Source organism: Denticeps clupeoides, chromosome 13 (genome assembly GCF_900700375.1).
Source record: "Denticeps clupeoides chromosome 13, fDenClu1.1, whole genome shotgun sequence".
NCBI classification, from domain to species: Eukaryota; Metazoa; Chordata; class Actinopteri; order Clupeiformes; family Denticipitidae; genus Denticeps; species Denticeps clupeoides.
The window spans coordinates 14,119,765-14,144,542 of NC_041719.1; the positions used below are offsets into that span (position 1 = coordinate 14,119,765).

The 24,778-nt window shown below is 43.7% G+C and overlaps 1 protein-coding gene across 2 annotated transcripts in view; it reads left to right on the forward strand.

The window, feature by feature from the left end:
• The window catches only part of ttll7 (tubulin tyrosine ligase-like family, member 7), a 47,718-nt gene extending 26,973 nt beyond the window's left edge, over window positions 1–20,745 (forward strand). Inside the window, exons 11-22 of one of the 2 annotated variants that reach the window (XM_028999819.1) lie at window positions 2,033–2,180; window positions 2,873–2,946; window positions 4,360–4,495; window positions 5,578–5,664; window positions 7,132–7,330; window positions 8,799–9,100; window positions 10,536–10,670; window positions 11,705–11,785; window positions 12,732–12,892; window positions 15,113–15,286; window positions 15,924–16,049; window positions 18,430–18,565. In XM_028999819.1, coding sequence (XP_028855652.1) covers window positions 2,033–2,180; window positions 2,873–2,946; window positions 4,360–4,495; window positions 5,578–5,664; window positions 7,132–7,330; window positions 8,799–9,100; window positions 10,536–10,670; window positions 11,705–11,785; window positions 12,732–12,892; window positions 15,113–15,286; window positions 15,924–16,008 — 1,582 coding nt within the window. In that variant the 3' untranslated portion in view covers window positions 16,009–16,049; window positions 18,430–18,565. Of the gene's footprint in view, window positions 1–2,032; window positions 2,181–2,872; window positions 2,947–4,359; window positions 4,496–5,577; window positions 5,665–7,131; window positions 7,331–8,798; window positions 9,101–10,535; window positions 10,671–11,704; window positions 11,786–12,731; window positions 12,893–15,112; window positions 15,287–15,923; window positions 16,050–18,429 lie in introns of both variants that reach the window. The other variant, XM_028999818.1, reaches the window with a different exon arrangement.
• Window positions 20,746–24,778: the final 4,033 nt, after the last annotated feature.

Consider the following 24,778-nt stretch of genomic DNA (forward strand, 5'->3'; position numbering starts at 1 on the left):
TAGGACAAAAGACCAGTCCAGTGTAGTGTATCATGTTTTATGAGTTGTCTCGTTTAAGTGTACAAATGCCTTTTTTCTGTACTATTTTTAAAAACAAAATCTGGTGTAAATGTTAGCCTGTTTGGTACATCATATGACAACATATGACACACATTAATAAAAAAAAAAATGAGCTGGAATTTTTTACATTCTTGCAAGACTTAACTAAAATGTGTTGTGTTTCTCCACTTCTGAGAGGTTAAACACTCTTTTATTAATATGTTAGGGTAACCTGGTTAACTAGTTTACATTGATATCATGGTGTTGTGGGGAAAGCGATGAAAGGCTTATTGTGGTCGTGTTTGACGCAAAGCAGAGCACTACATCTGCTAAGTATTTTCACCACCATCTTTCCTCGGCTGCCTGCCTCTCTGACCACTTCCGTTTCGTGAACATGAAAAAGTGTGAAAATGGGCCTATTGTAGCTGTGGGAGAAGGAGCCAAACAATCCAGTTCTTGTTCACTTGCTTTGATTTCTGAAAATGCAGAAGATGAAAACCTCGTGCGGCACTGGGGACTTTAGTCTCCTATGAGACTTTTGTCATTGTAGTGCAATTTAAATACAGCCACAAATCTGAAAGGGATTAGGCAATATTCAAATGAAAAAAAAAGGGACTTGTATGCTCCTGCCTTTTAGGTCCTTTGTCTTTTTTTTTTTTATAACAAGGCATCCGTTCTCGCCATTTATTTAGTGCGCTGCATAATTGAACACGACACTTTCGGGTGTGAGATAGAAGTAACAGTCATACTCTCCAGCTCCTCGCTTAACAACACTAGGTCAACAAACTGTGCGTATATGTTTGTCTTATGCTGACAGTGGAAAGTTCCCAGAGCCACATATTGCAACTCTTTCGCAAGCACTCTGCAGTTTCGGGACAGTTTATTTCCTCCTAGCGTTGTCAAGCTTCTCAAATGCTCTGAAGAGGAAAAAAGAGGTACGCAATCAACCAGAGGGGTCTCTTGTTGAAAAATTGAGCTGGAAAAATAGTGGCAGCTACAAATGACCTAGGTTGTCAAAACACAGAGACATTTTTTTTTTATCAAGAGAACTGGTGTTCAGGTGGCTTACTTCAACCACTATTTATTTTCTCAATTTAAGGTTTGTCAAAATGTATTAAATGATGAGATTTTATTTTGTGACGATAATGAAAATACTCACATTATCACTAATGGCAAAAAATACAATGATACACTAGTCAGAACTATAAACCAGAACCATTAGCTATAAACCAGAACCATTAGCTAGTCTTGTCTGCAACAATATGCCCATTGATGGACATTCAGACTTGTACAGTTTCTATATTTTTACGGTGTGCTTAAATGCCCTATATGATTTAGGCCACATTTGGACAAACATATGCTTCATTTATATATATATATATATATATACACACACACACACACACACACATACATATATATACATACATACATACATACACACATATATATATATATTGAAATTTATTCAAATTGTATTATGCATTGCAAAAATTGCGTTGCATTTTTTAAGCCTTCTATGTGTGAGCCCTCTGTGACATGTTTAAAAGAGCATGATTATGACAGAAATAAACCATAATGGCATGTAAAGAAGTAGCCAGTAAGGAGAAAAATAGTTTCAGTTACTGTTTTATTTTTTATGTTTTGATCACCTGAAGCAGACAAGCACTGTTTGTCAAGGCACTGTGTGCTGCAAGCTTTCACAAAATGAAAAGAGCTTGCACCTCCATTTACCGAGCCTCTCTACTCCACTGAACACAGACTCTCCCTTCTGGAGATCAGTTGTTCGCCGATGGAGTCTGATCTCCACTCAGTCAAAGTACTAAGAGAACAAAAAGTGAAAATGTGCCTCTAAATTCAGAATACACTGTTACCCATAGTGGCACATTGCTGCTATAAAGGCCTTAGCTGTTGATTTCAGAATCTTTTCCCAAGATGGAACAATCTTGCATGCTAAACATGTACATATATATATTTTTTTCTTTTATCAAAGAGCAAGCGATAAGAAGCGCAACCTGGCCCAGCAGAAGGCTGAGGCTCAACGACGACTGTACGGACAGGGCTCCATGAAGAAGCTCTCAGCCGGGTCCTCTGAGTGGGAGAAACAGCGGCATACCTTGGAGAGGAGGAAAGAAGAACTGGTTCGGCTTCAAAAGTTTTCTTTCTTTTCTTTTTCCATTGAGGCTCAAAAGCGCCTCAAACTTTTGTCTAATACAACAACGTATTGGCCCTTGTAGACAGAAAATTACTGTGCCTTTTTTAATTATTCATGCCCTGATATGCTGGGATGCAGAGGTTCAAGAGAGAGAGATTCAAGCTATGAGTCTGGGCTGTGCGCCTTGAGACAACATTCAACCACTTGATTAGTCTTTTGATCAACCTTTCATGTATAACATGTGATGCGCGAATTATAATACATTCGCAGGTAGGTGGTACTTTAAAAGGCCACTGCGAACTACAAGAATGGCTCAAATATTGGAGTTGGGCTTGGATGAATGAGTGTGTTGGAGCATTTAGCAGAGATCAGCGACGGTAATTGGAGGTACCCCGCTGGTCCTCTGCAAATTGACCACCTGACCTTTTCACAATTATAGTTTTTGATGTATTAAAATGGGAACGGGGGACTTAAATCCATATGAATTATGAATCGTCTTGCGGTATTAACAAGTGTAGAGATGAGGCCTTTGTTCGTTCTTCCATTCGCTGACTTTATTAAGGGAGTTCTAATGGGGAAGAAGTCGCCCTTTGCATTGTTATTCAGATTTGATGAATCTCGCCGCTGCATTTTTGAGAGCTTCCTTTTTTTTACTTCCTTTTTCCTCTTTTGTTTCAGAAAGAGAGACTGGTTCAGGTCCGCAAGCAGATCTCCAGGGAGGAACATGAAAAGCGACATCTAGGTAACTACAGGTAAGGAGAGGATGTGTGCGGGGGTCTCCCACGGGAGCCTCCCCTGGGCTCCACTTACGTTTACAGGGTCATTTACGGAGCAGCGTGCTCCCGCGAGGATAAATAACATTGAGAGAGTTGACTTTCTGCAGAAAGACGATAAGAGTCAAAGTGAACAGGAGATGCGCGCCTCCCCCTCCCCCAGCCACGCCCACGATCCTCCCGCATGAGTCCAGAACACATGCGTGGCGAGGAGCTGCAGAAACGTCCCTCTGATAAGGCCCGCCAGACGCCACGGTTTTAAACTATTCCCCTTCTCAACCTCAACGGATGCCACAGTGGTACGGGTGTCGCTGATGTTTGGTGGCGTGCCCTTCACTCATCCCGTCTACCCCTCCCCCTCACGCTGGAGGACTTCTTTGAATTCCCAGGGAGCTAAAGGCTTTCCGTTCAGCGGCGGCGGCAAATTATTTTGTAACCTATAAACAAGCCCTCTCTGGATGTGACTAATAAAAAGAGTGACAGTCCGGAAGCACGTCGCCAGCATCTGATTTAGGCACCTCATTAGCGGAATCTCCTAACTAACTTAGCCCTCCATTAAATGAAACAGAGACGAGATATGGGGGTACTAGTTCAAAGACAACCCTCCACATGTGGTCATTACTGTCTCCATCGCCCATTATATATCCTATGAGTAATTAGGCAGACCGGCCACTGTTTAAAAACCGCTCACGGTTTAATGCGGGAGGAGAAAAACATATCGATTTACTTTTCTTCCAGCGGAATGTCTGCTAAACATACACAAAATTAGCCGTAAAGATTTTCTTCAAGAATTGTTCTTCTCCTCACGTCCCCGTGTTTTGTCATCTTTGATTCTTTGATTTAATGGTAGAGCTGTGACTCCTGGCCAATGCTTGTGTTTTAAATGCTTGTGACGTACATATGTTATGCTTGTATGTTCCATCTAAAAAGTAAATATCAAGGTTGTGGCTCCATTTTATTCTTTTCATGACAGGGCCACACTCAAACAGTGATGTTATTTCAATGTGTTATGAAATAAAAATAGACCTGAACTCTTATGGGTCCCTTGTGGCATTAGAATAAAGATTCATAGCTGCTGGTTTAGCGTCAGGCTCGAGAAACGGGTCCGCCCGGTAACCCAGCACATCGGCCGAAGCAAAGCAAGCCGTATTGGTCATGTTAGCAAAAACGTTTTTTTTTTTCTAATGCAATTTTTTCGTGAAAAAGGAAGATATGTGTGCTGCATGAAAACGAGGTTCACCATAGTAACCCTCTGAATACCCCCCAATACTCCTCCTTTCCTCTCTCGCTCTATCGCTGTTTTTTCATCTCTCCCCATTTCTTTTTTTTTTTTTTTTCCTCCCCCTTGTCCTCGCCACCCCCTTCTACGCTGTCTCTCTCTCTCTCGCACAGACGTATTTATCCCCCAGATGACAAGCTGCTGTTGGAGAAGTACGAAAGCCTGCTTTCGGCTGCCTTTGAGACGTTTCTCGCCGGGCGAGCGGCCTCACTTCAAAAGGAAATGAATAATCCGCTGAAACGAATGAAGGCATGTACCTGAGACTTGGCTGACTTCAGTGTTTGCCAGCTCCATCTTCTACCCCTCTCTTTCTCCCTTTCTCCCCTCTATTTAGACCCTTTCAGTTGGTTAAAAAAAAAAGAAAATGGTGGAAAATGATGTTTCAGTCTTCCTTTGTTATCACGTCCTTGTACACAGGTCCTTTAAAAAGCGCATTTTTAAAAGCCCCGCAGCGTCTTCAGCTCTTCTGCTTCTGCCTATCCTCTTGTGCCACCATTCATATTTAACTCATAGTTTCCCTGTATTTCTCTCTTGTGATTTATGAAATTTGGAAGAGGGAAGAAGGGGTGGGGGTTGCTGCCCAGACTGGGAAGGCTTTGAGAATGGGACGTGGTAGCAAAAGAAGGAAGACGTGTCCATAGGAGGCAGGCCATGCTGAGCGGAGAGAGCTGGTTGGGTTGGGTAACGATGAAGAGATGAACTGGTGCCAGCTCTGCATTAGCCTCTGACCTTTCTCCTTGGCAGGGCTCTTCAGACATTAGCGCTCCCAGCGAGCTCCCACACTGCGGCCCGTCCACATTCTCACCAGCCGGCCTGTTCCGCACAACAGCATTTAATCTCCATTTCTGCAACAATAGAACGTTGGCCCTGAACAGAGCAAAGCATTTTAATACATTTCATCTCCACGGCCAACCAGACGAGATCAATAAAAAGCCTTTTGTAGAGAGTGCATAATGGTTTAATATCAAAAAGCTGCATGCATTCTTCATCAAGAAGCTACCGATGTTATAGATGTTTAAACTGCACTGTAGAAACTCATTTTATGCATGCTGTTTCCAGGATCCCTCCTACGACATTAAAATACTAAAGATTAAAGTGTCAAAATTGCTAAATTTGAACAGCCTGAGACCTTGGAATGAAACAATGCAAGACATCAACAACTGAAAATGAATAAATATTTGCTTTAAAAACACGTTTAAAATCACGTGAAGCACACTCTACTAAGATGCTCGTTACATGGGGTGTCACAGGTCAGAATACATTCTGCAATAGGCTGCTTGGTCCCCCCCACAGGCCCTTTCTAACATAAGGCAAATGTGCTGCATCCACAGGAAGAAGATATCCTGGACCTCCTGGAGCAGTGTGAACTGGACGACGAGAAGCTCATGGGCAAATCCGCCCGGCAAAGAGGATCCAAGGTATGAAAAAAAGAAACCTATTCATCTTTCTCTCGCACCACCAGCAGCTTCCATGGCAGCAACATTTTTAATCCATCTTCCTGGGAAATGAAAAAAAATGAAAAAACGACTTTTTTCTAACTATGTAGGATGTGTGGGATTTGACTGCTGCTGTATGGGAGGGGAGGGAGTATCTCGTACCATATTAAAAGCGTACATGGATATCTACTTGTTCAAGCACAATTTTTTGGGGGGGGTCAAATAAATTTGCACTTGTCAATCTGAACTTTTGTGAAGTGTGAGTTGATTCCCTGCTCTGCCCAGGCCGTAGCCCACCCCTGTGATGGATAGACATTCTCCCCGGGGTATATTACAGACCATCTGGAAAATTCAGGAGTGTTCTTGAAATGAAGCAATTTAAATACTGCGGGGTCGTCCTTAAGCAGCTCACACTCAGACAGGCCGTGCCAAGGCACTAGTTCAAATCTGAAGAGATTTCCCTCTTTCCCCCTCTCCCCCATCCGCGTCCCGTCTACTCATTTCGCTCTCGCATCTCTCCCGCTGTCTCCTCCCTCCCTCCACCCCTCCTTGTCTTTCCAGCTCTACCCTCCCTCTATCCCTGTGATTGTACAAGCCCATGTCTGTGGGTACTTGTGGGTACTTTAATAATGCTTCCATGGTGTGAAATAGACAATTTCATAATTTTTTCTGTTTCCTAACTCTCTTCTGTAACGGAGGTAATTATAAATTCATCAAAAAGTTTGTGTTGCTTACATTAATTAGGCTGGTTGAAGGTCTCGTGGTGGGTTTCTGAGGATCCCTCAAAAGTCAGCAATTCAGTAATTAAAATTAAAAACGACTTAAATTCAGTTTTGACAGAACAATGGCAGTAGATAAACTACTACTACTCATAATGATCTAATTCAAATATAATTAGGTGGGGGCCAATAAAACAGTTAAATATTTTTTGTAAAATTTGTTCTGCCTAAGGTCAGGTTATGTTTTTCTTTATTTAAATAATGTTTAAGTAAAATATCTTTACACACTATCAGTGGAGCTCATAGGGATGATTGACAGATCTCACATGCCCTCGTCCTCAATCTGGACAATTAAAAGCCCTTTCTGTCAGTCAAAACAAAAAACCAAATACAAAAAATACCTTTCATCTTCTTTTGTCTCAATACCCCTCGTGCTGTCCATGGGGGGTGTTAGCAGAAATCACCCGATGAAACCATGACCTTTGCCAAATGAATCAGATTGATTGGATTCATTGGATTAGTGAATGAGAGAATCTGACATGTCCCACATTATATGCCTTATGCAATTTCCGTGAAACTATCCCCTGCTGACTTGGCTTCTACAGCTTGACATTCCCACTATGGACACCAACCCCCCCAGCATAGTTTTGCTTCATCTAACTATTTGATCAGACACTGACTAACTGTAGCTACATTTGGGAGACTCATGCAACACAATGTCCCACGACAGACCCTAACTTCCATGCCTGAAAGTGCCCATGTGCCCCGGCGGCAGAAGGACTTCAGCTCCAGCTCCAGCAGCTGCAACAACAGCAGCTCCTCGGCCTCAGAGAATGATGACGACGACGAGCAGAAGGACGACTTCCGCCAGACCAAGACGGTTTCATACAGCTTGGGAGAGAGCAAGCATAAATCATCCGAGCGATCCAGTAAGTATGGGGTGGGTGTGCCTGGAAATTGAGATGGGTCTGGGAATGTCTTTATTACCAATCAGCCAGGCCCATTAAGATGTCCGATATTTGCAGGACATTCAGCACTATTTCCCCCGTTTTTCTTTTTTTTTTTTTGTACCGGAGTCTGTTATACGAGAGGCCTTTCCTTTCCTGATGATTTCCAGATGACAACGAGGGTCCTTTAATTACTTAAACAAGTTTTCTAATACACACACACTCAGTCACACACACGGGCTCCAAGAACACCGTCTGCCCAGTCCGACTTTAGATGTATTATGTGTCTTGTCTGCGCCAGCTAAACCTAAATTACAGATGTAAATCTGTATAATACGTTTGTTTACCTAATTAATACATGAAACTGACGAAATCCATCTTTTTAATTAGGGTCGCAACATCTGATGTCTCAATGCGGAGCCTCTCTTTATTTTACTGCGTCTATGTGGCATGCGATAGCTGCCGAGGACCCCGCTCGGCTCACATGTTCTGTTGCTTTAATGAGCTTTTTTGATGTGTTCCAGTCCAGTAATCTGATGGGGTCTCAGGTCTCAGGGCTTGTAAAATACAGCTTTTGGATAACTACAGAGAAAAGGGGGGCTTACCTTGAACAAAAAAAGAAAAGAGAAAGTAAAAAAAAAAAAAAACTCTTGGCCGAAGTTAACTCCACGTCTACTTCTGAAGGCTGATAAATTGTACATTCCTCCGGGGTTCATAAACACGTATGTAACATTTTGACCACGGCTTCAGTGGTTTGGGTTTAGTTATTTTCATTCTGATGGGGAAGGTGTGGGGGGTCCCAAAAAATGTTTTTTTTTTCTTTCTAATATTGCAACAGAAGGAGTCATTTTCTGCTTGAACAAGAGGTTTGCTATTAGCTCCTGACTGAAGGACAAAGCGGTAATTTGGCTGGTGTTTCCGGGGCCATGCTGCAGTGACTTTCACTCCCTCCACTCGCACAACCCATCTGGGGGCAGACTAAGCTAAGCCCCTATAATGCACTCGATTTGGCAACTTCCGTCCCTCAAGATTCAGTGGCGGAACAGCATGCCCTGGCTGTTGGTCAAACTGGAGGTCGTTCAACACCAGCCATACAGGGGCGGCGTGCGGGCAAGAGCCGCCACTCTAATCCGAGCTGGAGAGGGAACCAGTAAGACCAGCACATGGTTTTCTGCTTATTGAAAGCCACGTTTGAATGGCCTTTGTCAGAAGTGGGGAGAGAGGGGAGAATGTTTTATTTATTTTTATTCCCCCGCACCCCGCCCCGTACTTCATTCAGACAGCAAATCCAGCCGGCTGGCTTGTTGAAAGCTGGAGCAGATAGTGCTGCTGTGTGAACACTTGGCCTTTCTCAGCTCTCAGAGTAGAGTTATTTGGGTCACTGCTTTATTGTTGTCTTTTCTCTTTTCTTTATTGTGTGTGTTTTCCTCTTCTTCTTTTTTTTTTTCAGGCAGAGTACTTGGAAAGCCACCTCTGAAGTCGATAAAGGCCGGGCCCTCTGCCTCCCCTGTCCTTTCAGGGCCCATCCGACGCTCCATCTCCTGTCCGCGCTCCATATCCTCCTTAACAGCGCAGTCGCCCACCAATGAGCCGAGGGCGGGAGCGGCAAAAAGCCCCACCCTTGCGACCAACACCGCAGCAGCAGCCCTGATGCGGCCCAACACAGTGTCGCGCTCACATTCTCTCAGCCGCAGTGGCTCAGCCTACAGAGTCCCCCACAGCAGCAGCCTAGGAACCATCCACTCTAACATGGCAAGTCCCAGATTAGCTTCTTTTTATTATCTTAGATTCTTTTTTTTCCTGTTTTACATACCTTCATCTGCAAATAATAAAAAATTTAACATTCTATCAGTGTCAGGCTCCACATCCAGGCATTCTCAGCTTGAAATGGTCCACATCCAACTAAAAGCTAACAAAAGGCTAAAATGAACATTTGTAGTTTTGTGTGTGGAAGAATTAAATATTGATATCCAGTGAAATTTATTCCACTAGAAATAAACTGATGCCATTGTAAGACAAACTTTAATCTCTCAAAATGTTATCTTTCCTAACTTCACAATTGATAGGACCAATTCTGTAATATTTATGAGGTATATATATACGCACAAAATTCATAGTGATTTGATCATTGCACTCATTTTTTAATTATGGTTTCTCTGAAGAAAATCCTCCAAAAGTAGGTCATTCCTCATAACTTTGCCCGCTGTCTGTGGGAAGTGCACTGCATGAATATCACTGATTGACAGGTGTGTGGAGAGGTGAGACATAAGCAAACATTTTATTGTTAATGACTAATTATGGCGTTATAATTAGGCTACAACTCCTATTGGATACCTTAGATAACCTTGAAAATTATAATCATATTTTCTTAACTTATCATTCATTTGTCTGACCAGTTGGCAGTGTTGCCATATAACAAATCAGCCAAAATCTCCCCAAAGCACAACAGCACAGCCTGAACTCCAATTTATGTCTGTGATGCCAATGCTTATACATGTTTCTTGTTACACATTTTAGCATAATTATTAATATGGCTTTTTGAAGATGGATAACCTATAAAAAATGTCAAATCTTCTGTCCTCATCAATGAACACTAAAAATTTATAAAAACAAAAACACTATTCTCAGTCTTATTTAAACTCTTATTTAAACACAAATACAAATGATTTTGCAGCCACCGTGCAAATTACATACAAATTAGCATTTTACTTATTCATAGATTTTAAGAATGTGCGTGTTTTCATTAAGTATTGATGCTGAATCATAGTTCTACATAGCTTCTGGTAATGTGCTTCTGGTCACATGAGTGTGAAGTGCCACTGTGACCCCACCACTGCTCTCTATTCTGATTGAAGTGAGCCATCTGTCGAAGTCAAGATTTTTATTTGATTGAACATGCGTCTCCATGTCATATGATCAGAGTTGGGAGTCGTTATGCCGGCTCGCTCCGATCCACAGACTCTGAGTGATGGGGTCTCTTCCTCTTGATCCCTCTGTTTCCGAGGCAGGGATGAGGAAAGGCTCTTAACTGCGGCACAGCCGCGCCGCCGTCTTGCTGAGCTGGGAAGCGTTTGCTGAAAAGTGATGATGAAGGGAGAAAGCCCGGTTGTGCTACACGTGTTAATTCATCTTGGTCTTTAGTTTTGTTTTGCCATCATGTTTTGCCAATGCGATAATGTTCTTGTAGGGAGAGTCCCTGCTGAACCTGAGGACCAAAGAGGAGGAGGCGGAGCTGACGCAGCAGACCCTGGCCACGCTCAGCGAGATGCGCATCCGCTTCCCGGGCAGGAGCGAGGAGGAGGCCGAAATGATTCTGGACGAGGTGAGCGCGTCTTCCTGGTCTCGGGGGGGGACAGCGTCCCTGCTCTCGGGCCTCGGCTTCCTTCTGGCCTCCGCTCACAAAAAAGGCACACATCTCCACCTTCCTGGCACCCGGCCTGCTCCCTTCCCAAACTCATTTGTGCAAGTGTGTGTGTGTGTGTGTGTGTGTGTGTGTGTGTGTGTGTTTTTTTTTTCCCTTCTTCTACTTTTGCGCTTTTGTGTCCGCTGGTTCGCGGGAGACAATTATTTACCCACCTGCACATTTAATGAGGACCATTAGCTGTCGTGCAGCTGAACGGCAGCACCTGCTCCACACACGTTCTCACTCAGGTGCTGCAGCACACCGAGGACGGCAGGACTTGGCAGCCGCCGGTTACCCGCATTTACAGCCAGCCTGGGGATGGGGCTCTGCTTCCTTCACAGCTCGAGGAAGAAGCAGAAAAGTCATTAGGAATTTTAAAGGGTGCGAGGGAAAGTGCATCAGTGAAAACCGTTCACTTGCTAAGAAGGGAATGATGAAGAATCAAATTGGAATTAATTGCATTTACTTATTAGGTTGCATCTGTGTATGGCCTTTTTTAAATGTATTTATTTTTTTATTAGGGATCCGTGTCTGTGTCTTATGTCACTATGACAGTTTTTTCTTGTCAGACTAAATGAATGCTCATGAATCCAGCAGTGCCTGAATGAACAAAAACATTATCTCGAGCATGTGGGACTTTGAAATGACTTCTGAGTGGAAACATTTGGTGGAGATTTGGATTGGTTCTCAGCAAGACATAGGACTGTGGAAGGGACAGACAGAGACGGCAAAAGCATTCCATTGATGAGCCTGCAAATGTATTCAAGCACTCGCAAATCGATATGTTGAGTGGTTTTAAAAGGAATGAAGTGTCTCCAGCACTCTAATCCAAGTGTTTTTCATTATTTTCATTTATTCCTGCTGTTAGTCCGACAGACCAGATAGTGAAGGCATGTCATAAATGAGAAATAACCGTCAGTTCATTTTTCTCTGCTCTTATTTTTCACCTTCAGATTCTTGACAACTGGAAATACCACAAACCAAAAGTGGCCTCTTACTGGCTGGTGAAATTAGACTCTACTAAACAGAGAAAGGTGAGTCTCCTCATTGATTTATTGTTGTGAGGGCGTAACATGGGCCTTTACCAGTATGGCCGTCACTGCTCAAACCTGAATGCACTTTTTAACTCTGAAATGTTTGAGAAATGAAAAGGGGTGGGGCTTGTGGGTGTTGAATTTGGAGGGTAATGCGCTCTTAAAACACAAACAAGTTAGTTATTTTCTGTCATATTCCAGTTCACTTCTGATTTTTAACATATCGGGCATAATAAATAATTCAGCATATAGCTACAGCTCTTTATGGTCTCGGTAGTTGTGTACATGTTGCATTCAATTTTTGTCAAAAAGGACATCATCGTTTTCAGGTTAAATGATGCAGGACTGTAAACCAGAAGTAGTCACGCATGCAGATATGCAAAACTCATGTTCTGGTGTCGTTTAAAAATTCCAAACGTAATAAAACTGACAGGACATTTCATGGTAGCTGAAAATTTTGGAGCTTGAAACCCACGGTAATGACGAACAGACAGTTGCAGGCGGGGGTGTGTGCACCCCCCCCCCCCCCAGGCCAGGATGGTTGCTGCTGTTGCCATCAGTAAGGCCATTAAATCTGGCATATCTGCTGAATGTCACATCACATCACAGGCGTCAGTAATAAAACTAGAAAACTCGACCCCCCCACCCTTCCACCCCAAAAAAAAGTACAGCTCTTTTCAGATATGAGAAGGAGAGGGGCAGAGGGGTCTTAAAGTGTGTGAGAAGGGCTCACGTCTGCTTGGCATTCCGAGCAATTACTGCTCTGCTTCTGCATTTACCTTATAGCACAAGGCTTCTTTGTACCTCATTCGCTGCAAGTGGCTTAATATATATATAAATATAAATAATATATATATGTGTGTGTGTGTGTGTGTGTGTTTGTATTTATTTGTATTTGCGCTTTCTTTAAGAGTTTTATGAATTATTGGATTCATTTATTGCAAAGGTTGTGGATATTGTTCGTACCAACCTGCGCTCCGTGCTGCAGCGGGTCTGGAGGGAGCCAGATGTGGAGAGTTTACACTTGTACCGCCTTTTCAACCGCATCTTCAACCGCCTGCTCTGGAGCCACGGGCAGGGTCTGTGGAACTGCTTCTCCAACTCTGGGTAAGAGTTCATGTTTGGGGGCCCTGCTGGCAGATTTAAATCCAATACACCCTCGAAAGCATTGCCCTATTGTTTCATTATGGCTGCTATTGGTCCAATTCTGAGGCCTTTGATCCCACCTCAGAAGAATAGAACTGGGGTCTCCAGGCATCTCATCCACATCTCATCTGCCCTAAAACCTTCAAACACAAATGTCTGTAAAATGTGTGTCTGCTAGAGAAACAGATGCCTCATAACATTAAAACCAACATTACTGACTAATTTCGAAGACTGATCAGTGTGTGTGGTGATTTTTATTTAGTGAAATTTTGAAATTTTATAGGGTTAAAGGCGTCCTCTGGGTTTACATAAATAGTTAAAACAATTAAGAACCATGTAATACTTCATTCTTGTATTTTGAAGAAAATAAAGCACGCCAGTGCGTGCCATGTACTCATTTGTGATACAGTTTTTTGTTGCCGTGTAATTATTTTTGATGGCCAGAATGTGTTTTTTATAAGTGCTGCTTTCTCTCTCTGGATAATTTAAACCCAAACCTGTCAAATACGTCACACTCACAAACATCACTAAAGATTGTGATGCTTTCTTGTTTTATAAGACACCCTTAACCCCATACGTAACAAGTAGCACCAAAACTCCTGGAACTGGCCTTTCAAAGTCCATGTATGCGCATATATATATATATATATATATATATATATATATATATACACACACACACACACACGTGTATATATATCTCCTCGCAGAAACTTGCACACGTAAAGAGCTTATGTGAGCACATTGGTGAGCGCTTCCTCGTGCAAGCAGCAGGTTGCCAGGGCCACGTGGACAGCCGTCTCCTGTGCTGGCGCTCATAATTGACAGACGGCCACGTATAACGCGGCAGCGCTTCCAGACCAGGTTCCTTTCGCTTGATGAGGGTGTGAGGTGGCGAGGGATTAATGGCTGCATTGAACACCCCATGCGGCTCGCTTCTAATCAGAGGAGCGGCCGTGGAGTAGGTGGGCCGCCGGCGCGGGGGATAATCTCGGCGGGTGGGCATTGTCGTGTAGCGAGAGGCCAGCTCGCTGGTAATGTACACTTCAAATCCCCACGCCTCTCAATATTTCATCTATGACAAATCAAACATGGCTCGCGACTATTATGAAGAATTTTATGGCTTTGAAAGGCCTTTTTGTATTTTCTTTAAGCGGTGAATGAAAAGAGACATCAAAACCCCCTATTATTCTTCCGGCGCTGAGACACACAGTCAGTAGGGCGTCTTTGAACGAACAGAGCGGCGCGCGTTTGACGTGGCTAATTCGCGGGAAGAGCGCCACAAAGGCCATGGCTTCACGCTGGAAAAAGTGGTGCTGTGGGCTCTTCCAAGTTTGAAACGTCTTGCTGCAGCCCACGTGCACAAGTTCTAGCCGGAACAAGGTTGTTTCTCTCAGAAAATAAGAGAAATTTTCAAATATGTTTTGTGGTCTTGAATTAATTTGTGGTAACGAAGATAACGGACCTGCTCTTTGTTCTTTTATGGAATTCCAAATAATTTGATCACACCTCTTTTTCCCTTTGTGTGCTTGATCAAAGCTGAGGATTAGCGTACCAGTCCGCCTGAGTGACAACATTCGCGATTTGGTCCTTCTCTCTGACGAGCTTATTAAATTAGATGCTTGTCTTTTTTTTTTCTGGTCTTTGTGGAATTGTTAGCAAACAAGAAATAACACAGCAAATATTCACATTCAACTCTGAGATTTTGTGATTATTGCATGTTCATAAGGCAAATATTTTGGAAATCCCTCCTCCAGGCTGCGCCGCTGAACCAACAGAGCAGACGTCAGAGATCTACACTGAAGGCCGATATGAATAAGAATGAGCATCTTTATTCATTAAATAAAATAAAATAGTAAAAACGTCATATTTTTAAAACCACCGGACTCCTTGTATTAGTTAAAATGTAAAAAAATGAATGATTCTAACCACTGCCTGTGATTCTCAACGTGCGAATGTGAATAAAAGAAGCAGCACAGAAACGTCATTAGAAACACACAAGGTAAACATTGTATGAAATGCTGATTAAAATGCAACGTTTCTGACATTTTTCCAACATCTACCACCTGAAACTGGTAGGCTCAGAGCACCCGGAATGTTCTCGCCGCTGTTGATATGCCTTAAGGTTTTTTCCTAAGGCCTTCCTGCACTGCTTTTTTTTTTTTTTTTTTTTTTTGTCAGGTCGTCCTGGGAGAGCTCGTTCGGCCGGAGCAGTGAGGTGGTGACCGTGCAGGAGCTGCAGTGCTGCCGGAGGGTAGTGCAGCTGTGTAAAGACTGCCTGCTGGTTGTCTACAAGTTCGTCCAGGACTCCCGGGGCTCCTTGACCGGCCTCAGCCCAGAGTGGGACGACACCAGGTGAGGACATGTCCGCCCGTCCCGTGCGACCCGGCAAGGACCCGCAGAATACATTTTCATAGGTCCTTGAAGGCTTGTTGTTAATGGGAAGGAGGTCAGCAGGCCCCCGAAGAGCAGCTTAATTCAATTACAAAATCAGACGAGGCTCAGAATTATTAACCCTAAACGTCTTCAGTTTCTGCTATATGACTTGAATGATTAGCATTTTCTTTTCAACACCGTTACTTTCATTTTCTTTTTTTTTCATTGGTGCAATACATTACACTGAAAAAAAGCACAAGTGTCTCTCTGGTAACAATACAGAAAACACGAAAGGTCCAAAATTATGATACATGTAGTCCTTATGAATTTGTCCCCAGCCCTTATAGGTGCAGCCTGCTCTCAGTATAATACTTTTTACATTTCACAGCACTATGACATGAAAACTGTGAAATCATTATCCTGAATAGTTAGGAAGTTCAGGCTATTAATGCAGCAATTATTCCCGCATTATACGAGATGGTGGGTGTCACATCCACTAGATCGTGCGTTAGAAAGCTGGAATTAAAACGCTGATCATTTATCTGCATATTTTTGTCGAGATTTTAATAAGAGGACACGTTTGTGATTGTGTGGGGACGATGCTTTTTTTGCTCAGTGGCGCCTCAGCGGATTGGCAACCTTCTGATTATGGGGTCGCTTCCTTAACCGCTAGGCCACCCTGGACACATTTCGGTGACTGATTCTTCCGTCTCTTTCTACTGAAGAGGACAAGTTTGGTTCCGTGAGTTTTGTCCTACGAGTTTGGTCCTTTGGCCGTTACACCCCTACTGTCCAGTGTGCTGAGGTGTGGGAATGAAATGTACCAGAAACCGCTTAACCAGATGCGTCTCGCACCACTCCACCCCATGCACCCCACGTCTTTTTTCCTTTGCCTGCTTCAGATCACGCATTCTCCCATTTTCACAGTCTTCCACCCCCGCTCCGCTCTCTGTTTGTTAACACGCGCCCGAAGAGGGCACATCGCTGACCGAGGCCGCAGCCTGCAGATGTTTGCTTATGGTCTCTCCTGCTGACAGCGGTGCACAACAACATCCTCTCCTTTGTTCCACTTTTCTACTACCTCTCTCTCTCTCTCTCTCTCTGTCTCTCTCTCTCTCGCTCTCTGCCTCTCTTTCCTCACTCACTGACTTGCTCGCTGTGAACAATGGGGACCAAACCCAGTCATTGTGCCGTTGGCTGTGTATGCACCTCACCTCGTTACGGGCAGGAGGTGTGAGCACCGTCTTGTCACGTTGTCAGGGAGCCAGCGGAACCGCACCCCCCCAAACACACACACCTTTTTAAAACCAATTCATCTTCCACCCTGGCATGTGGCCTAAACACACACACTTTACACGTCCTCCAATGGCTACGTAAAACGCCTTAGAGTCATCAGTCAGACCACTGTCTCTCTCTCGCTCTCTCTCTCTCTCACCCCTGTCTCTGTCATGCTTCTCTCACCTCCACCAATAACAGTGGCGGTAACAGCAACAGCGCCACGCTGCCAGTACACTAAAGCACAAGCCACGGGACGATCTCAGAAGCAGGAGGGCTGAGAATTTCTCCTTCATTTTACACTGTTGTGAAGCAGCCACTATTTAAACGACTGGCCTGCAGGACAGCAGACATGTGAGGCATGTGGGCGAAGTTCTCAAGCACTCTGCATTATTAATGAACATCACAACGAAACGAGTAAATTTACTGCCTCCTGACAGTTGACAGCCTGGCTCTCAAGGGTTTTATGGAAACAGGTTTTAATATTTTTATATATATATATATATATATTCGCCTTTCCAAGATCAAAAGCTGATGAAGACCTGGCAGAAGTGCTAGGTCTAGTTTAGGGCCAATTAAACACAGCCTTCAGTGTGATTGGGCTGGAGATGATGGACTGTCTCATGGGTCCCCTTACTTCTCCTGAAACGGAATTCTAGTGGAGGTAGAGGAGAAAACAACTACAGCGCCGGTTTTTTGAATTTCTGAATTCCTTCAGTTGACAGAGGGTGTGTGTACCACAAAATAAATCAACGAGAAAAACCCCAATATGTATATATATATATATATATATATATGGTAATGGGGGGAAACCTTGACACCCGTGCTGATCTCCTCGACGTGTCCCCAGCATCAGATTTTCTAATAAAAACCAGCAATAAACAGGGCGCACCCCAATTCACACGCCGACTCTTAATATCTGGATCCGAATGTTGGTTTTGGAATCGGAGGCTTCATTATTTTGGCGCCTGTGCGAGGGAGGTCGGAGGAAGCCCCACACCCTCCCCCCCGCTCCTCGGCACGAGTAGCTGATATGTTGGTACTTACTCTGCATCAAGTATGCGCTTAACAAGTACCGGCGGTACACTTGAGCGGTTTCAAGGACATTCTTCTTGAACTAAATGAAGTTAATTTGAATCCTCCCAACTCTCCTGGGCAGGCCCGCGTTGCAGCCGATGCCCCCGGTGCCAGGCTTTTTTTGGTATGCTTAAAAGCGGAAAGCTCAGCTAATTTGTCCTGGCAATACTTTACAAGGAAGACTGTCACAGGCTCCATGTTAGCGTGCCAGCAGGACAAGGGACGGCTGCACGAGGAGCCACCCTGTTTGCCCGCTGCCAAAGTTAAGTCTCGGCTACTTTTTTGAAGACGTCACACGCGGCTGACACCCGCGTTCAGCCCTCAGTTTGCTGTTGCGCTGATTTATTGGGGGCGAAGCTCGAAGTAGGTCACTCACTGTCTCGATTGGTTAACCTTCATGTCTTGCGCTGGACCTTAATTATCTTATCACGCCGCAATTTTCGCGGGGAAACAAACGGCAGACAACCGGAATGTGCTATTGGCACTCGACGTGCCAGTCCATCACCCTTGGCAAAGACTTTACAGCCGTTTGACATGCAGCACATCGATCATTATTAAAGCAGCCTGTCCACCCACGTCCTCGATGCCCCAAGGAAGCTCTGGGCGTTCGTTCTCCACCACCGCAAGCGTCGGCGGTGAGGGGGCGTGTGTCAGATTGAAACGCTGGGTTAATGCAGCCTGATCTGGCTAGTCGACCTTTAGCTATGTCTCTCTAATCCCCGTCGTTGCATCTTTTCCCTTCCAATCCCCACACTCTTCCGTCTGTGCAGGTATCTGCTGCCAGTGACCTCCCAGTTCATCATCAAGTGGCCTTCCGCCAGCTTTGGCCGCGTGTCCTCTGCCGGGCCACGCTCCCGAAACCTGTTCACCGCAAGAATGGGCCAGTTCTGACCCGCACCTCTGCCAATCAGCCCGTCCTCGTCCCCGCCCCCACATCCCACGACACGGCCACTCACAGGTGAGTGGATCTGGACCTCGCAACCCATCCCCAGCGCCAGTTCTGCCCCCCTGGGTGCCAAGCATATGGGGGAGATTTGCTAAGTCACCGGGGAGCTCTGCCAACGTTGGATCAGGCTGATAAATAAACACTAAATCTGTTCCTGATCTGTACCTTGATGTATAGCTGTCTGCTTGTACAGTTTAAAGACATCAAATGGTTAAAAAAAAATAACAGAAATTAAAGCAACTGAATTACTTGGATGTAAAAAAAAAAAGTCATGAATATAGTGAATGCTTTAGCTAGGAATGAGACCGATAAATAATTATTCAGAGAGCGCTGTTTAAGGAAGACATTTTCTTTTACTTGTTGTTTACAATGTGTGAAATAATTTTTGGTGCTGCTTTTAAAATTTGTTTCATGAATTATGACACCTTTTGGATTGCATTATTTTCACGCTACTATTATTTCTCTCTTTGGTCCTGGTGTGTTGAGGAACTGTATTTCAACCTCTTGCTGAGCTCCTTTATCTGTTTGAGTTTTCTGAAAGGGCAGGCAGGGGAACGGCTAAGAGGTGTTCCCTCGGACTGGAAATGTCGCCTTTCACACAATAAAAAAATAAAGCAAGAAAGAATAGAGTGCGAGCAAAGCCTTCCCTTGAGATTAGTATACGTTACAGCTGTGCCGCAGGGGGCCAGACTAAACCTCAGCAAATACTGTTTTAAATATGCACCCCTGCAGTCCAGAAAGGTCTGCAGATGATTGCATTAGTTTCTGCATGCAAACACGGAAACCTCCATTCTGACACATTGCCAATAGAGCAGGAAAGTGACTGCATAATGGAAATACTTGAAATTTTGCGTGCAATTATTTTTGGTAACACTTTGGTTTAAGATTGTGATTTAACTTTTTGGTAAACAAGTGAAATAGTTTAAATCTTTAAATACCTTTGACTTGAAGAGTTTAACGAATTATGCACTATAAGGTATATGCAAGTAATTCATATTTATTAGACATCTTTAACATGTTAACAATAAGGTTCATTATGCCATTATATGGTGACATACTTGTTTGTGATTGGCTGGTAAATATTATTAACTGTTTAGCCTAAAATGTGCCTTTTGTGATAAAGGCCTATAATGTATGATGCTTACAGCTAAAGTTGTTCCAAATAATTTGGATACTGAACCACCATGATTTTGTTTTTTTAAATTGGCTCTTTTTCAGAATTTTTTTCAGTGAAATGTATAATAATGTTTAAAGATGTATAAAATCAATAAAATTGTGCTGACTTTATACAAACCTCCAAATACATTGGTAATCATTAAGAAAAATTTCAGATTATTGATGCATGAAAAGGCACCAATGTCAGATCTATTTGTAATCAATACATAATTAATCAGCTGACTAACATCTTCTTAAAACATTTATGCACATTATTAACTTCACTTGCGAACAAATAGTTAATCATCCAACCTTAAATTAAGGTGTTACCCTTTTTTCACTTCATGAACTTAGCGTTAAACAAGTTAAATTATTGTTGAAAACATGTGTTAAATATTTTGTATTTATGTCCAGTATTTTATATAATGGGAATATCCCTTTATGGAGATACCCGGTTAGATTTTCCCTGCTAGAGTTAGAGCTTTGTGTCTGAGTCGAACTGTAATTTTGCCATAAAAGTGTTTTATCAGCTGTATCCAATTCTCCTCCTCTGCCAGGTGAAAGTGCCAGTGCGTGCAGCGATGTGCCAACGTTGAGCACATCCAGTAATGTTAATTTGGTTTTTAATTAGGGTGTGTTTAAAAAGTAATCAATTACAGTAGGGGCCTTTTGTTATATCACATCTAATTACTTGCAGGAAGTGGGTACTGCGCTTCTGTGTAGCTCGTGTTGTTTAACAGCCCACTTCATAGTTCACACAGATGATAACATCTGGCCATAAAGTGTCGAGGTGATCCATTATCTTAATTCCCTTAGTAATGAGCCTGGAGACGATAATTCTATATTATGTTTTCCCCCTTTGCCCCCTGTGTCATTTGAACCATTGTAAATATGTTTTTTTTTTTTTTTTGCACATTTTTTTATTTCTCAGTGCGCAGTGTTTTTGTTTTTATAATTTACATAGCAATAAAATGCTTCTGACATCCCTGGCTTTCTGTGGTTTGTTTCATTTTCTCTCGCAGAGCAGAACATATGGCAGGGCTCCGAACAGGAACGCCGAGTCACTTGCTTTCATGTCTTCACTCTTTTGGGGATTCTGGCTGTGGCGCTTCTTTATTTCAGGTGTGAGTGCTCGTCTTCTGGATTGTAGGAGCAATCCCAGCACCTCAGCCCCCCTCCCACGCTCTCCTCTCGGGCCAGCCCCATGTTGAAAAGTGACACCGGTGTCAGAGGTTGGCGTCTCATGTGAGAATTGCCTGAGCCTTGGCTGTGTCTCGACCCGACCTGAGAGCGGGGGGAAATGGAGGTGAGCCTGCCGCTGATTTGCACTCTCAGGCAGGCAGCCAGCTCTCTGCACTCCTAAAGCCAAAGCCGAGGGTCGTGCAGGAAGCCTCTCTCACCATCCCTTTCCCTTTTTCCGAATGTCAGCTGAGAAGGTGTGGAGCGAAGACCTCCCCAAATGGCACGGCCGTCTTCAGAGGAAGAAGACAATGTGTCTTGACTCCCTGACCTGCCATGCTCCCTCTCTACTCCAAAATAAGGGGAGAAAAACAAACTCTGCTCGGAGTGTCTGGATCTCAGACTTCAAGAGTTCACTGCTCACCTGCCGCTTCCGTTTGGAGACAGGTCCCAGAGGTTGACCCAGTTTAAAATGAGCACAGAGGGCCAATCGTGGTTGAAACCATAGACCCCGCTGGCATGCGGCTCTGGAAGCAGCATGATGCGAGCTGACCAAATGTGATAATGTGTTCGGACAGCGTTTGGATAATGTGACCGGAAACACCTACTGGTGAATATTTACTCTTTTGGAGGGGGGCAGAATTAAAAAAAAAGAATTGGTTGCAATCCAGCACGATTTCAAATAGAGAGTAAAATGAGGCAGCTGATTTCCTGCCCTTGCAAAAAGCTCTCATTAAAGATGCAAGGCTACGTGCCATCGTTTTGCAATTATTAGTATTCATTTGGCACGTTTTGTGGAGTCCTGCTGCCCACATTTGGACACAACTGGATGTGAAAGTGAAAGTGAAAAGAAAAAAAAACCTGCCTGTCTTTCCCTTATTGGCATGAATAACAATTCTGAACGTGTAAAGCTGCCACACGGCGGTGAAATAACATCCTTCACAGGACATTATCGTGATGGGCGTGTCTACGGCATCCTTCCGCCGCCGGGAGCAGCGGCACAGCTGACGGATAACCTCGGAAAGCAACTCACTCTCCCACCGGTCCCAGCAGCCCTCAGTAGAATGATAATGGCCCCTGTCAAAGAATCCACACACACGTCCGGCTTTGCTGAGAGTCTCCGCTCGCGCCTTGTGCATCTCTAATTCAAGGTGATATTCTCAGAGTGTTACTCAGCATCCGTCAATACCGTCTAAGAAGACTGTGTCTTGTAATGGACGATTTTGTTTATCTCTACATACGTCCGTTGGCAGCATCCTGCTCATCAGAGTCCATCATGCCAATCTATCAGGCTCAGTTGCGCGCAAGACGCTAACAACCCCCCTAGACACGGCATCAGTCTGTCACAGGGCGAATACACGTGTGAGCCACCTAAGCAATAATGCATGAGACAGAGTGCAATAGCGTCAGAAATTCACAGTGGAGTGCTGCGGTTGTAAGCTGAAGGCTGAAGGTCGAGGTTAGTTCAGCAGCACATGATGTTATAGCAGCAGCTCTAGTGGTTAGATACTGGAAGTAATGAGCAGCGGTACTTGATGTAGTACAGTCGTGGCCAAAAGTTTTGAGAATGACAAATTCCTGTGAAAAAATTCAAAAATTCAGATTTTACAGTTTCAAAGGCTTTTATTGACCATTACAAGTTTATGCAAAGAGTCAATATTTGCAATGTTGGTCCTTTTTTCCTCAAGATCTCTGTAATTCTTCCTGGCATGCTGACTGATGGCTCATTCCTTCATAATCAGTGCTTGGAGTTTGTCAGAATTTTATTTGTCCACCTGCCTCTTGACCACAAGTTCTCAATTGGATTAAGGTCCGGGGAATATCCTGGCCATGGACCCAACATTTCAATGTTTTGGCTTCACCTGCTTTTGAATGTCATTGGCTTTTTGTTTCATTGCTAAATTTCTCCCAAAATGTCAGCCATATGGCTCTCACATCTCGATATGCATTCCCCGAGCCACTTAGTTGTCACTTTGGCCTTATGGAACGGTGCTCCATCATGCTGGAAAAGGCCTTGTTCTTCATCAAACTGTTCTTGGATGGTTGGGAGAAGTTGCTGTCGGAGGATGTTTTGGTACCACTCTTTATTTGTTCTTAGGCAAAAATGTGGGTGAACGCACTCCCTTGCATGAGAAGCAGCCCGACACAGGAATGGTCTCAGGATGTTTTACTGTTGGCATGAGACAGGACTGATGGTAGCTTCACCTTTTCTTCTCCGGACAATAATTTTTTTATAGATGCCCCAAGCGGAAACGGGCTTCATCAGAGAAACTTTATCCCAGTCCTCAGCAGTCCAATCCCTGTACGGTTTGAATCTTTAACTGCCGAGGTGCCACTGAGGTGCCACTGAGCAAAGCACCGTCCCCACACACTGCTCCCCGGGCGCCTGTCATGGCTGCCCACTGCTCACCAAGAGTGATGGTTAAAAGCAGGCGACACATTTCGTTGTGTGCACAGTGTGATTGTCACAATGACAATCACTTCAATTTCAACACCCAGAGTGCCGCATATTTTTATAAATAAACCCACTTTATTGTCACAGTTAACCTTGTTGAGAAGGAGACAACAGTTGAAACCACAAGCACTGCAACTAGTATGAAAATAATCACTTTAATAATGAAAGAACAGTTAGAACAGTTTCCTGCCGGCTTAAACTTGACAGTCAGCAAAACAGTTATTGGGATCTTTGACTGAGATGAAAAGAGAATAATGACAATGATTCCAATTTGTGAAGATGTTCACATGGCCTCATCCTCCAACATTGAGCTTTATTGGTAGCTGCAGTATGTGTAGTTTGGATAAGATACCATAAAAAGGACCTTGTATTAAATAGACTAAATCATAGTGACATGTAACAATATAGTTAATTAACTAAATAGTATATTTTTTTGGTGTTCTAAAAAAAAACATATTTCTGTATCTTTGTGAGCTGATTTTAAAACACATTTATTTGAACCCATATACATATTTAAACACATATTTAGTCTCTAAAACCTATTTGGCTTCACCTGCTTTTGTATGTAATTTGCTTTTTGTTTCATTACTAAATTTCACCCAAACACTCATCCATATGGTTCTCAGATCTCGATATGCATTACAGAGAACCACATAAAAATATTACAGAGAAGCAATGTAGAATCACACATCAGTAATAGAAATACTTTTGAAAGACAGTTCTGTCATAGATTGACCTCTGGCCCAGCTTTTCCAAGAGGCATTATCAGTTATTGGCCAAGGTTTCTTATTCTGCTGCTTTGTGATATTCTTCCAGCGCCTGAACGTGTTCAGGGTTGTATGAAGATCTGGCTATAGAAGTGTGATATGCATTACAGTCTTTGACATCGCAGTACTGTCCTTCTGGTAGCCCCTCCAAGTGTGTCTCATAGTAGTGCTGGGCGAACATGAAGTCTCAGCCCTCAAGGTGACCACAGCTGTCACACAGGCCCTACTCCCCACAATGCCGGGTCTCCTGGGTGCTACAAGGGATGCAGTGTGCAGAGCTGGGTGCGCTAATGGGTAAAAAGGCCTGTTTTCTTAACAAGAGGAAAGAAAAAATTCTCGAGCCAGTATTAACACTTCTCAGAGAGCAGCTTCTGGACACTTAGAACGGTGTCCTCACTGCCCCGCTCACCTCTTTCTTTCCAAGGATGACAGAATAGAACAGGATCTAACTTTTTTTCTATATATATTGAGGGGGCTCTTTCCTCCTCAGTGTGGTGTAGAGGTAGATGGGTGGGGAGAAAAGTGTCAAAGTAGAAAGCCAAAACGACTACACAGGGACCTTCGTTCACAAGCCTTGTGGGGATTGAGACATCCTTGCGGGGATTATCAATACATCC